General features: G+C 51.9%; 4 protein-coding genes across 4 annotated transcripts; 2 read left to right on the top strand and 2 right to left on the bottom strand.

Annotated features, from left to right (window-relative positions):
• The first annotated feature begins 91 nt into the window (after positions 1 to 91).
• On the top strand, positions 92 to 1475 carry asf1 (nucleosome assembly factor ASF1). Its single transcript, XM_025690591.1, has 4 exons — positions 92 to 420; positions 484 to 523; positions 586 to 891; positions 956 to 1475. The coding sequence occupies exons 1-4, from the start codon at positions 312 to 314 to the stop codon at positions 1356 to 1358; spliced, it is 858 nt and encodes a 285-aa protein (XP_025554628.1). The 5' UTR covers positions 92 to 311; the 3' UTR covers positions 1359 to 1475.
• Positions 1476 to 2433: 958 nt separating this feature from the next.
• BO97DRAFT_432046 (putative SNARE-dependent exocytosis protein (Sro7)) lies at positions 2434 to 7675 on the bottom strand (the record flags this gene model as incomplete). Its single annotated transcript, XM_025697515.1, has 9 exons — positions 2434 to 2459; positions 2514 to 2801; positions 2858 to 2979; positions 3036 to 3591; positions 3647 to 5224; positions 5278 to 5617; positions 5731 to 5818; positions 6632 to 6763; positions 6816 to 7675. 9 exons carry the CDS (start codon positions 7673 to 7675, stop codon positions 2434 to 2436), a joined length of 3990 nt encoding a protein of 1329 aa, XP_025554627.1.
• A 1350-nt stretch (positions 7676 to 9025) lies between these two features.
• Positions 9026 to 10781, bottom strand: BO97DRAFT_363068 (THUMP domain-containing protein). Its single transcript, XM_025692483.1, has 6 exons — positions 10574 to 10781; positions 10345 to 10479; positions 10069 to 10225; positions 9801 to 10015; positions 9590 to 9730; positions 9026 to 9533 (listed from the first exon to the last, which is right to left on the bottom strand). Exons 1-6 carry the CDS (start codon positions 10637 to 10639, stop codon positions 9417 to 9419), a joined length of 831 nt encoding a protein of 276 aa, XP_025554626.1. The 5' UTR covers positions 10640 to 10781; the 3' UTR covers positions 9026 to 9416.
• Positions 10782 to 11483: 702 nt separating this feature from the next.
• On the top strand, positions 11484 to 13552 carry BO97DRAFT_403453 (alpha-keto acid decarboxylase family protein). The gene is made up of 5 exons (XM_025694740.1): positions 11484 to 11669; positions 11732 to 11812; positions 11877 to 13104; positions 13158 to 13365; positions 13427 to 13552. Exons 1-5 carry the CDS (start codon positions 11558 to 11560, stop codon positions 13508 to 13510), a joined length of 1713 nt encoding a protein of 570 aa, XP_025554625.1. The 5' UTR covers positions 11484 to 11557; the 3' UTR covers positions 13511 to 13552.
• The last annotated feature ends 13 nt before the right edge of the window (positions 13553 to 13565 follow it).

Here is a 13565-nt window from a genome sequence, read left to right as displayed (position 1 = left end):
CTACCACTCAGTATCTAACTAACAACCACCATTTCTATATGCTGGCTGCCCGTTTCTCCTCCATTTATCCCTCCAATTCTGCTCCCCACTTCGCTTTTTCTTCTCCTCTTTCTCTCCGCTCTCTCCCTCCCTTTCTTTCTTCCCTTCCCAAATAAATCTAGAGTCATTCCTCTACTCATTTGTTTGTTTTCTTCTTCGTCTTTAAAATCATCCTCCTTTCTCTATCTTGCACTCTTCCATCCGATCCTCTCACTCCTCACCACCACACCACCAACGCCCCAGTCGGCTTCACATTCCCCTCTCATATAACCATGTCGGTCGTCTCCCTCCTCGGCGTCAAGATCGTCAACAATCCCGCCCCATTCACGGCCCCCTACCAATTCGAGATCACCTTCGAGTGCCTTGAACAGCTCCAAAAAGGTACGAAGCAGCCGACTTTCTGCGTGTCCCCACCGACAGCCCGCTAATTGATTGCCCTACTAGATCTGGAGTGGAAGCTCACCTACGTCGGTTCTGCCACCTCGTAAGCCCGCCCCTCACCCACCACGCCTTCCCTTACAAACCCCTTCTAACCTTGGAGTTCAGTTCCGAATATGACCAAGAACTGGATTCCCTGCTCGTGGGCCCCATCCCCGTGGGCGTCAACAAATTCATCTTCGAAGCCGACCCGCCAGACCTGAAGCGCATCCCCACCTCGGAAATCCTGGGCGTCACCGTCATCCTCCTCACCTGCAGCTACGATGGCCGGGAATTCGTCCGGGTGGGCTACTATGTGAACAACGAGTACGACTCGGAGGAACTCAGCAACGAGCCGCCGGCCAAGCCCATCATCGAGCGCATCCGCCGCAATATCCTTGCCGAGAAGCCCCGTGTCACCCGCTTTGCCATCAAGTGGTAAGCCCCTACTTCTTTCCGTCCTGGAGGGACACATGCTAACCTCTCCCTCTCTACACAGGGACTCGGATGAGTCCGCCCCCGCCGAATACCCCCCCGACCAGCCGGATGCCGACCTGGTCGACGACAGCAACACATACGGCGCGGAGGAGGCCGAGTTGGAGGCAGCGCTCGTCAAGGAGCTCGAAGAAGCGGAGCAACACGATTCCTCGCGCGGCGAAGACCAGGACATGGAAGGCGGGGAGGCCACTGCCGGCGACGAGGAGGACATCTCCGACGCAGAAAGTGAGGACATCGAGGACGAGAGCGACGATGACGACGAGGAGCTGGACGAGGAGGAAGGCGGCGACGGCGACGAGGACATCGAGATGGGCGATGACTCGGAGCCCAAGGACGAGGCGGCCGGCGGCGCCAGCAGCAACAACCCCACGGCCCAACATCAGCCGGAACTGATGGTCCACTAGACCTTGACTCAAACGCAACAGAAGCGTAAGAGAGTGAGGCACTGGTATATTCTTTGTTTATCTGGTTATTTTCCGAATGATTTCACGATTGGGTTTGAAACCGCTTTTTCTTCTTCGTCATACATCTTACCATATCCCCACCAAAAGGTTCCGCAGTACTTAGTCTATCCTATCGACATAGAACGAACCAATTCATAATGTTTTCGGGCAAATAAAAATTGGCCCTCTTTCGTCTCCATCTAAAACAAAAAAAAAATCTCACCCGCACATTCCTCCCATCGGGACACAACCAAAAAGCAAGGAGTCAATCAACGGCAGAGTACCGTGGCAACTCCTCTTCCCCCTACGTCGGAAACGCAAGGCCGAAACGAAAAGAGGGAGTGGGGGAGGGAGCGTGTCTCGTGTGCAACTACCCATCAGCACTGTAATGAAACTACCCATAAAGCACAGTATGAAGCAAATGCTATAACTTCTACCCTTAGTAATTCTCTGTATCCTGAAGTGTAGCTTTTCCAGAGGTTCTCAATCTAGGAGGACACACGATTACCGACTAGCTCAAAGGGTATCTTGGGCCATGAATCTCGTCAGTTTCATTTGCCTACGTGGCGGGAAAGCAAGGGTGTTAAGGTTTCCGGCAGATTCTGTGTCTGTATGCCGGTCACCGACGGGAGCGGAAACTTCTTGCAGGAGCGTCGGGGTTGTGTTTCGGCAGGGCCACCGGATGAGGGAAGTGGGAGCGTGGGCCGGGGCTGCAATACTCACTCCTCTGTGGTGTGATTTTTCCGGTTGGTGGCTGTACGTCTGCATTGTTTACAGGGTGATGTTAGGAGTTATGCGTCTATGCGGACTATACCATTATATGTATAGGTTAGACTTTTCCGATAAAGGTGCATCATCAACCATGAGCTTCTAGTCACTTTCAGTGTCATCTATTCATAGGATTCGTTCCTTAGGACATAAAGCATTGACAATGAACGCCGAGGGTGTCTGGGTATGAATAAGGAAAGGCCTCCAGTATGAGGAGATAAGGCATGATTCGCCACAGGTTGAAGGGAAAGGTAACCAGGAAAACAGTTTAGAGACCGAATTTGGAACTGAGGGCTGCTCTTAGTTAGTATATTCCAGCAAGGTAACAGATCTTAGAGATGCACATACCGCCCATAACGGCCTTCCGTTTCTGGTTCTGAACGAATTTGTTGACATCTCGGGCCCAGTTGCTGCTGCTCTCTTCCAGCCGGTCCATCTGATCACCGGCGATATTGAGTCTTTCGGTGCGTTCTGTAACCTGGCGTTGCATGTAGGACCAGTATCCTTCCTGGTTGCCTGAATCCGAGGACTGGTTTGTATTGGTCCGGCCTTCTCTGAATGCCTTGCGTCGCTCTTGTTCGTCCAGTCGCATCTGTTCCTGCATATGCTTCGATGGTGGGCGATCGGGGCCTCCGACTGAAGTATCATGTTAGTCTATCGTGCTCAACGTGGGTATATGAAGGGATACTGACTCAACAGATCCATGTCGGCTGGCGAGACATATTGAGTGCCGGAGATCCACTGAATGTTGGTGATTGTGGGTCGTGGTGGAATGACTGCTTGGGGATTGTATAATTGATCTTCCGAAGGTCGGCTATAACGAAGTTTAGTCACTTGTGCACGAGAATCAATGAGCGAGAATCAACTCACAGGCCGGTTCCTGCTCCCCATACATTGAACAATCCTATCTCTGAAGGACTCGTCCAAATCATGACTGTTCCATTAGAGGAAACATAAGCATCGGAAAGTCGCCTCATGTCAGCAATCTGATTGATCGCGCTGCAACCAATCTCTTTGAGGCCTGGGATAGAGAAAGCCCGCGTGTTGCCGTCCCCGAACAGGCCTACAAGGCTGTAGCCCCGGCCCTCGATTTTGACCACCGCGGCTGAGTCACATAGGTAATCGTCCCAAGACCTATGAGCGCCCTTGGACGTCGCAGGCTTAAAAATCCTGCAACCAGATACGGTCACCGCAATAACTACTCCGTTTACCCTAATGCCGTTGCGGAGGCCTCCGACGGCGTTGGGAGAAGCTGAAGCAGGGTTGCCGCTATCAGCATTGATTGGAATAATGTTGATGACCTTGTCATCCAGCAAGGTTGCGCCAGCAAAAACCGCCGAGTAGGTACCATTATCTGCTGGCAAGATCTTGAAAGTAGCCAGATTACCTTTGCTGGTACCTACAAAGCAACAGATGCTCGAGTAGTCTACAGAAGTGTCAGCCACCTAGACGCTCGTTTAATGTCGCTGAATGCATCTTACCTTCTCCTTCGAGCGTAAGCACACCGAACTCGATACTGGTAGGCCACTCCGGAGAGGGGACTTCAGAGCTGCGCTGCTTGAAGAAGCTGCTTCTCTTGTTGGCCTTCAGCAACTCCGAGAAGTGAGCGGTATGTATGATAGCCGGCCCACGCAAGTCGATGATCGCCAGACTCCCGCTCTCAAACCCAACTGCGACAAAGCCAACTTGGCTCTGTTTCACGGCTGTCACTGGCCCCTGTTGCATGTTGAGGAGGGTGAGGGGAAGAAGGCCTTGCTTGAGTCCAGGGTCAGCCCGATGAGTGATCGGGGTCAACTTACCGGGCCCTTCATTGGCACCAGGGGGCTCCTCACCACCGAAGTTCTTGTTATTCCCCCATCGAAAGACAACAAGCTCACCGGTCCTAAGACCTACAGATAATTCACCCGTTGAACCACTTAAGGACATCTCGGTGACTTCAATATTGCCAACACGACCTACGGCCCGGGCTAAGTCCACTTGGATGACCTCCCCGTTTTCAATCTCGTCATCAATTCCTCCGTCCCAGATGCGAATGGTCCCATCTGCATGAGCGGTAGTGATGATGTTTCGGTCTTCGAATCGTTTGAGGGCCTTCTTAGCTTCTGCCCCGCCCAATAGAAACTTGGGTCCCTGTGACCTGCGCTCTTTCAAGCCCAACCAAGCAGAGCGATCAACTGGGGTCAGTGTCGCCTTGTTGACAAATGGATGCACGAAAGACAGATATGGATGAAGCATATTCGTAGGTGTGATTGGGTGACCAGTCGGGAAGCTCATTGTAATCAGTTCCCCCGAAGACAAGCGGGCAATCAGAGAGATAGGATCATGAGCGCCTGCAAAGTAAGGGGTACTGCGTGGAATCGGGCAGAAATCAACCACCTCTCCGCCAGGAGGGGTGGGCAGGATTGAGACCCGTCTCGGGGATTCGAAGTACTTTGAGATCATAGGCCAGGTAGATGTTTGATAATTGGGAGTAGGGCCCAGATCTATGAATGTAAGACCCTTGACGGTGTCGGCCTTTGGCCGTCCACCAGCAATCAAAAGTCCGCTGTCATCTCCATTGTCTTTGACACACCACGCGACATGAGTGATTGGATCCTTGAGACCGATAACACCCGCCGAAGGGGGCCTTTCGGGGCTTACGCCTGGCTGATCAACGTTAGGAGTTTCGATGGACCGAGCCATCACCTTGCGACCGTCTTTCGAATCCCAGAAGACCAGGCTGTTGTCGTCGTGAACGGTCAGGACAAAGATACCGTTCGGGTGCCAGAGAGCTTGGGTCAACCTGGGCTTGCGCAATTCAGAGATCGGGACCTCCCCATTACCACCCAGCGCACCTGGGGGCACTTCATATTCAAAGTATTTCTGCGCGACATTTTGTTTGAAAGAAAAGGTCACCGCGCCATCCGGATACCCGACCAGAATCTTGCCGATATCGCGCGGCGAAAAGGAGAGACTGATAACCGGACACATACGTGTCCGCGCACTGCGTTGAGCCCACAGATTCGGGACCCGGAATGGCGTCAATGTCTCACGGTCAAGATCGTATGCAATGATGTCGCCTTGTGATGTTATCAGATAAAGCAACACATATGATTCCTAGCAGAGGCCATACCATTCTGCAACCCGATAAACGCATAGTCGAGACTCGGGTCGGTCAATAACGCGCTCGCATGACTCGGAGGGGCGTACGAGACTAATGTTTGTCGGGTTTCAAGGGAGAAGATCGTTACTTCGCTCTTAGAGTCGACACTAATGAGCTTGTCGGCGCAGAACTGAATGAACTTCGCAGATGCTTTTCGAGGCAACGAGAAGATGACCGATACCCGTCGTTGGCCGAACACGTAGATCTGTCCATGTCCGAACTGTGTATCGCTGGTTCCAATTGCAAGGAGTGATTGAATGGGGTCGTAGGCAATAGCGCTAACTTGGGAGTTGATACCGCACCGAGCGAACTGCGAGAATGCAAGCAATCAGTTAGCATGGATAAGTCATGAGCGCGGGGCGAGCTGGGTTGAAGGTTCTGTGGGTGGAAGGAGTGAGATTGTATCTGACATAGACGACATACATCATCTAGGGCGAACAGGTCCGGCGACAAGCCATCGGAAAAGTCCTTTTGAATGCCGGCCTGTTTCCCTCTCAGGAAATGCGCCATTCTCACCGGATGAACTGGACGCTAACAATAAACAGGGGGGTATGAAGTATGAGATAGGAAGAGAACGTAGGTCTAGAAACAGAGGCCAGCGAAGAACCCACGAAAGTTCAAGTCAAGCGCAAGGTCATGATCGCGGGGGGGAGAGAGAAGCAAAGGTTGACTGACGGCATTAAGGCTGATTGATTGAGTTCGGTACAGCTACTGCCTTAGGGCGGTCCGGGGCGGGGCAAAACTGGATCCCCCGCCCGCCCTACACTAGCCGCTCCCAGTTTACGGTGCGATATCTATACATCTGATATCTGGCAGATAATCAGTCCTGGGGCTTGTTGACAAAGTGCTTGACAAGGCTACGTGCCAACTACATACGTGAACAGTTTAGATAGCTGTATACTGAAGCGGGCTCATATAGCAGCTTTGTTACAACTCATTCTATCTTCGCCGAGATTCTATGAGTCAGTTAGGCAGCAACAATGTGTTCTTATTCGTCAACGCCAAGACCAGAGCTGCAGAACGACATCAAACTCAGCGGTGACAGTCTCGATACGAACTGTCAATGAGATTCCTGATTGCTGATGATTTATGAAAAGGATTGCCATGCATTCGCGATTCAAATCGCGCCGTACTCTAACAGCATCATAGGATTTCGATCAAGTCTTTGTCTGCGCTCAACGCTGTTGCCGCTATATACAAACAATGAACAATTCAGGAACAAAAGCAGCCCAGTCATGTGATCATGATACCAATTTCAAGTTCGCCAGGGGTCGAGCGAGTATAGAGAATTGGTGTCTACCATCCAGCCCCTTTCCCGGGTCACCGAGGCCCCTTAATCGCATTCATTTCTGCCAGGATTGTCGTCAGTCGTCTCCTCGCCTCCATCTCAGCTGTCATCTCCTTATCACGGTAATAATGTATCGTGATCTTGTGAACGGAACGGTAACAAGCATAACTGAAGCGAATGTTAGCGTCATCGCCTTGATGCGGGGGAATGAGTCACCTACAGTAATTGACGAGTCACCTGTGACTTGCTCTTTGAGAGTCGAGACCCAAAGCCATCGAGCATGGCAGACGATGGGTTTTCAAATATCTCGGCCATAAGAATGTCCCCCCACAATGCGTGTCCGAGGCCTGTCACGCCAGACAATTTCCGGGACACTGGGTCTAGGAAGACTTGTGACGGTCGACCTAAGCCGATGACTACCAACCGTGGCAAGGTGACTTCCTCCAAGGTATGCGACAAGCGGCGAACGTGATGCCGGATTTCAGAATAGGGAAGGTGAACAAAAGCATCTTCTGAGTCCCGCAGGATGTCCTCGAAGAGTGCGACGAAAGCATCCCTCCAGGAGAGCTTTCCCCGCCCACAGGCCACCTGTTCCAGCGAGCCGAAGGCGTTAGAAAGGTGTTGCCCAACCTGTTGGACCAGAAATCCCAGATCTCTGTCCAAAGTTTTGCGTTCTTGCGCGGTAAGTCGGGGTTCCATCTCCTTCAAGGTCAAGCCTGTGACATAATGCCTGACCAAGAAGGCAGACCCGAATGGACCGCCTTGAAAGCCATAATGTACGAATGATGGCACATGTGGGGTTGCACTCTGGCCTAGGATAGACAGAGCTCGTGCTTCAGTCTCAAGTAAGAGCTGTTCTCGACGTAGAAGAGGTGTGGTCGACCGGGGTGGACATTTCAAGAGCCATCGGTTCCCATTCGAGAGAACCAAAAGACTCACGGAGTGTAGGTGGCCCTCCAGGGGATAAATCTCTTTGATCTGGACCGATGGCGGGATGTGGCGTTGGAGCACCGAACCGATAGTATTTGTACTCGGGGCTTCAACCTTGCAAGTCGGTGAGACGGATAAAGAAGGTGACATAATGGAAAGACGAGGGGAGATGAATCAAGAAAAGCCAGCACATCCCACAGAAGGCTCAATAACTTGTTTATAACATCGTAAGCGTCGTGATCTGTGATATCAATCTGACTCCGCTCAAACATCGCATGCAACCTTGAGTAAGAGGGGTGCGAGAGAGGGGGTATAAAAATTGAGCCCGAGACTCGCGAAAGGATCAGAGATGATTTCCTGGCAATGAGTGGCAGATAGTTGATGGTTGGGGTTAAGCCAGGACCAACATGCTTTGTTAGCCAGAAAACTGTTATTGTCCTGCAAGATTGCATTATGCTTCTCGCTTGATTAACCGGAATATATACAACTCTGTTCTGAACCCAGGAGTCCAGGAGGTTTGGGGCGAGAGGGCATATTCCCCATTGGAGTAGAATAAGCGAGTTTGGGGTGATCTGTGTCGAGCGCCCATAGACTCCATATTGGATGGAAGTAGATGTAAGTCCGAGAACTCCATCGTGATGGACCTTGAAGAGAGTCTGAGAGTCTGAGTAAGGTTCGGCCTCGCGGGCTCGCCTAACTCTCCCGCTCTGAGAAAGGCGCCATGCAGGTGAAACGGATCTCGGCCAATCAGATGCACGCGTTACCGAATGCAATATCGCGGAAGGATCTGCCGGCTTTCAGTTCATCCATGGAGACCCGCGGACGGTCGTTGATGAACTGGACGCGGGCTCATTGTGATGCTAAACTGCTACACAATGATCAGGAATGAATCCTCGACTTTAGTTGTCTCGATGGAGCCCATGCAGCTGGTCTAATGCAAGCTCACCGCTCGCGACGAGTTCTGGTTGGCTTACGATTCCTCCAGAATACTACGGTGTCACCGGTAGGTTGGACTGCTAGGACTAGATCAGGCTGGGCACGAGTGACAGCAATGTTTCCATTCGGTCGGGTTATCGTGAGGCTGTCCTATTAGACTGAGGAATTAGTATGCCTCCTACTATACGCACGCCCTTGCGTGCTATGGGTCTACCTCCAGGCTGCCTGCGACATCGGCCTGTTCCTTCTTCATCCTTTGCCTTAGTTCGAATACGGGAACATCGAAGTTTGGTTCAAGTACCCTGGGCCGTAAGCTTAACGGATTGCCCCATGTTTCTAATTCTCTGAGCTAGACTAGAAGATTGTGGAATGTGGATTCGCCGGCTTGTGGATGCTGTGAAAACCTTCGCTTGACTTCCCCAAATTGGTCACGAATTGGTCAACTCACGACTGCTTAGAAATATATTTCAACAAATCATTGAGGCACGTTGAATTGCTAATACTCCGGATAAATCCTGCAAATTCACCTCTGGCCACTAAAATTGCAGCCAGAAGCCCTTTCGAGGGGTCTGTACGAGAAGGGCATATGCCGCACCCACCACTGTACTCAACTAGTCTGAAGCAGTTTGAAACTCAGCCATCATGATTCACGTAAAAACGGTGCAGCCATTGCAGCCCGGCGTGTCCCTCGTATCGAGCGCGATGCCGTCCATCGTGACTTTCAGTCTATGTAAAGGAGACATAAGCATACGTGCAATCATGAGTCGGAGTAGAGCCTTGGGCTCCATTTGTTGTTCATGAGAGCCATCCAACTACGATCATTTGTAAGCAGATGGGTCCGCAACTGGGCCGAGAGCATATTTTTTTTTTGGGTAGTATTGTCCATCTTGATATAGCGACGCTGTTCTAGATATAACGGAGAAGATCAGTCACGACGTCTCACTGAAGTCCCGTGCTAGTCCTCGGAAGGCTCCGCAGCCTGCGCTGCTGAAGTTGGGGTATACAATTCCGCCAGGTTGTACTTTTTCAACTGTTCATAATCACTTCCTGCCACACCCATACCAATCACGTTCTGCGGCAGACCAGTTAGCCACGAGAACAAAATTGCATGCCCTCTTCAAGGCTTACCTGAATGACCATGACATTGATGAGTATGTCATAATTTTTGAGATCGACAGGATGTTCAGGACCAACAACGTCTGCAACGGTCTTGATGACCGAGTCTCTGCTGAATTTCTTGTTGCTCCTTACGACAGGTCGGATGGCGTACTAAAGGTGTCAAGACTCAGTACGTTTCCGCAGTGGTTGAAGCTGAGCGACGCTAAAAAGGACAACATACCTTCTTAGGGGGGCCTCCAGAGTGGAAATGAGGCTTCAGAATTTCGCGCGCAAAAGCCTCCAGTTCTACACTGAGAGTCTTTCGAACAGACTTGACAGGAGTCATGCGTTGAATGTACCGAGAGCGCTTTTTCTCGGGATGAGCGTGTGCTTCAAGGCACAATTGATGTACCATTTCTTCTGGATCAATGGACTTGTCAAACCGGATGAATGATACTGGGACAATCAGCATGAATCAACGCCAGCAACTTCCGAGATGTACAACGCACAGCATGGTAAGTCCATTCGAATTCCCTGGAACGGACGAGACTTGGCTTGGCTGGGTTTGAGTCCCTCGACTTCCTTCTTGATCATGGCCTCGATGTCATCTTCATCTGAGTCGGACTTATCGCCATTGTCGACATCCTTCTCATTCCCCTCAATACGCTGGATGGCAATGTATGTTAGACAGTGTCCATGCCGCTCTGTTGGGATGCATGCGCAGCGACGGAAATGCGGCAATGATTCCCGCTCGACAGGGAGGTCATTCCAAAGGCGGGGTTTACCTGAGAAAACAAATCCACAGCCTCCGACATACACTTGGTTTCCTTTCCAATATCGCATGTCACGAAGACACCCCAATCGCCTCCCTCAATTCCTGCCTTATTGCCTTGCTTGCGCCATTGACCACCGCCACCTCCCTGAGCTAACGGTTAGGTAGTCATTCAACAAAAGAAAAACGCGAACTTCATGATGGGGTGATATATGTGGCGAGGATCCAGCCAGGACGCGAACCTTTCTTTTCTTAGATGCTTGAGTCGACATGTTATCAGGCATGGACCGCTTCCCCTTTCCAGCCATGCGCTGATATCTGGCAAAGACTAGGGGATACGGTGTTCCAAAAAGGGCTACAATGGCTGCCAACAGATCATGCAGCTTTCTCCAATCGGGGCACTATGGTGGCAAGTCTTATGTCGCAGACTGAGACGGGATACCGAAGACGGGATTCTAGATGCATTCCTGGTTTGAGAGCGATAAGCAGCCTGCCAGGTGCGGCAGTGGAAAGATCAGGCCCGGCGGCGGGCGGGGCACCCAAAATTCCATTTTGGGACTAGCGAGGAGCAAGCAAACCTTTTGTCGACGGGAACAGCGCGGGAACTGCGCGGGAACAGCGTGGAAGCACTGGCAAGCTTGCGAGATCGTCATCCCACCAGAAGGTGAAGTGGAGTGCGACATGAGTCCATGCCCCTTGTCCACTGCTATCTGTCGATGGATTGGATGGATGGCATGGGATTGACACGGCTTGTTCTCGGCCGGACGGGAATTACAAAAGCAAACATCCATGATCTGATCCATGTTCAAAAACGGTGATCCGACCGCAGGTTCCCATCTCCGTCCGGTACTTTTCCATCGAACCACTTGACATCCCGGTCCGATATCGTGCCAGGGTAAACCGGGTCAAGTCGTTTCCTTGTGGCTCTACTATTCCCATCTCTGGCATCATGCATGTCTCAGGTAGCCCGGCGTTGAGGCGGATAGTCTGAAGTAGTATGAGTGAATTCAATAGTACGGTACTTTGTAGCGGTGACACGGAGTAAGCTCATCCAGCCTGAATGACATCACGTTATGTTCATGACGTACGACCACGCTCAGGTCCAGAACGCCTATTTATACACTCCCCCCTCGGCGTAAACATTCAATCTTCGTCCTACACACCGTTCATCTTCCTTCCATACCTACAACTTACTTTCTTTCGCGTTTACCTCCTTGGCTTTCGCGATGGCAACTAACGAGATCGTCACCCGAGAGCTTCGGAAGCCCATCACTGTCGCTGAGTATCTCTTCCACCGTCTGCATGAGGTGGGGGTCCGCTCAGTGCACGGTGTTCCCGGTAAGCAGCTTACGAAAAGTCTCGAATCTTGAATTCCTTCTAATCACGCCGCATGTCCATAGGCGACTACAACCTCGCAGCTCTAGACTACCTGCCAAAGTGTGGTCTCAACTGGGTGGGAAACTGCAATGAGCTCAACGCTGGTATGATTGAAATCATTGAAACTCAACCCCGTACATTTGCGGCGCCGGGCTGACGGTACTACAGGTTACGCCGCTGATGGTTATGCTCGAGTTAACGGCATTGGCGCCTTGATCACTACTTTCGGAGTCGGCGAACTCTCGGCACTCAACGCCATTGCCGGTGCCTACTCCGAGTTCGTGCCTATCGTTCACATCGTGGGCCAGCCCAACTCCAAGTCTCAGAAAGATGGAGTGCTGCTTCATCACACTCTCGGAAACGGTGACTTCGATGCTTTCACAAAGATGAACACCGGAGTCTCCTGTTCAGTTGCCCGTCTGACCGAGTCTCTCGAGGTCGCGACCCTGATCGACAATGCCATTCGTGAATGCTGGATTCGCAGTCGCCCCGTCTACATCACTCTCCCCACGGACATGATCGTGAAACAGGTTGAGGGCGAAAGACTCAACAACAAACTAGATCTGTCACTGCCCCCGAACGAAACCGAGAAGGAAGACTATGTGGTCGATGTCGTCTTGAAATACCTCCATGCCGCCAAGAAACCGGTCATTCTGGTCGACGCATGTGCTATCCGCCACCGTGTGCTGGACGAAGTCCACGACCTGATGGAAGTCTCCGGTCTGCCTACTTTCGTGGCTCCCATGGGCAAGGGCGCCGTGGACGAGACGCGACCAAACTATGGAGGTGTCTACGCTGGAACGGGCTCAAACGCCGGTGTCCGTGAACAGGTCGAGTCTTCGGACCTCATCCTAAGCATCGGTGCCATCAAGTCCGATTTCAATACCAGTGGATTCACCTACCGTATCGGGCAGCTCAACACCATCGATTTCCACAGCACTTACGTGCGTGTGCGCTACTCCGAATACCCCGAGATCAACATGAAGGGTGTCTTGCGCAAGGTCATCCAGAAGATGGGCAAAGTCAATGCTGAGCCAGTCACGCCACTCTCCAATGCACTGCCCGAGAGTGAGAAGTCATCCTCGGCTACCGAGATCACACACCAGTGGCTGTGGCCCAAGGTCGGTCAGTGGCTCAAGGAGAACGACATTGTCATCACCGAGACCGGTACTGCGAACTTCGGTATCTGGGAGACTCGATTCCCCCCCAACGTCACCGCCATCAGTCAAGTCCTCTGGGGAAGCATTGGCTACTCGGTCGGCGCCTGTCAGGGTGCAGCTCTGGCGGCAAAGGAGCAGGGCAACCGCCGGACTGTCCTCTTCGTTGGCGACGGCAGTCTCCAGCTCACCGTGCAGGAATTGAGCACCATGATCCGAAACAACCTCAACCCCATCATGTAAGTCTGCACCACAATCTTAGTAGTCTCGACACACACTAACAACCGAACAGCTTCGTCATTTGCAACAACGGATACACCATCGAGCGCTACATCCACGGCTGGGCCGAGAGCTACAACGACATCCAGCCTTGGGATATCAAGGGCCTGCCGACCGTCTTCGGAGCCAAGGACAAGTACACTGGCTACAAGGTCACCACTCGCGACGAACTGAAGGAGCTCTTCGCCAACGAGAAGTTCAACTCCGCCCCGCACTTGCAGGTACGTGCTCCATTCATCCCATAAACCCAAATATATCGCAATGCTGACCAATGCGACACAGCTGGTTGAACTCCACATGCCCCAGGACGATGCACCTGCCGCACTGAAGATCACCGCCGAGGCGGCTGCCACAAGAAACAAATAATGACGATAACGACGAATCGCCGACCGAATAACTCGCATCCCTCTCTTTCCACTTC

This window comes from Aspergillus homomorphus, assembly GCF_003184865.1.
Source record: "Aspergillus homomorphus CBS 101889 unplaced genomic scaffold BO97scaffold_5, whole genome shotgun sequence".
Classification (NCBI taxonomy): domain Eukaryota; kingdom Fungi; phylum Ascomycota; class Eurotiomycetes; order Eurotiales; family Aspergillaceae; genus Aspergillus; species Aspergillus homomorphus.
This window is presented reverse-complemented; position numbering and strand designations above follow the sequence as displayed.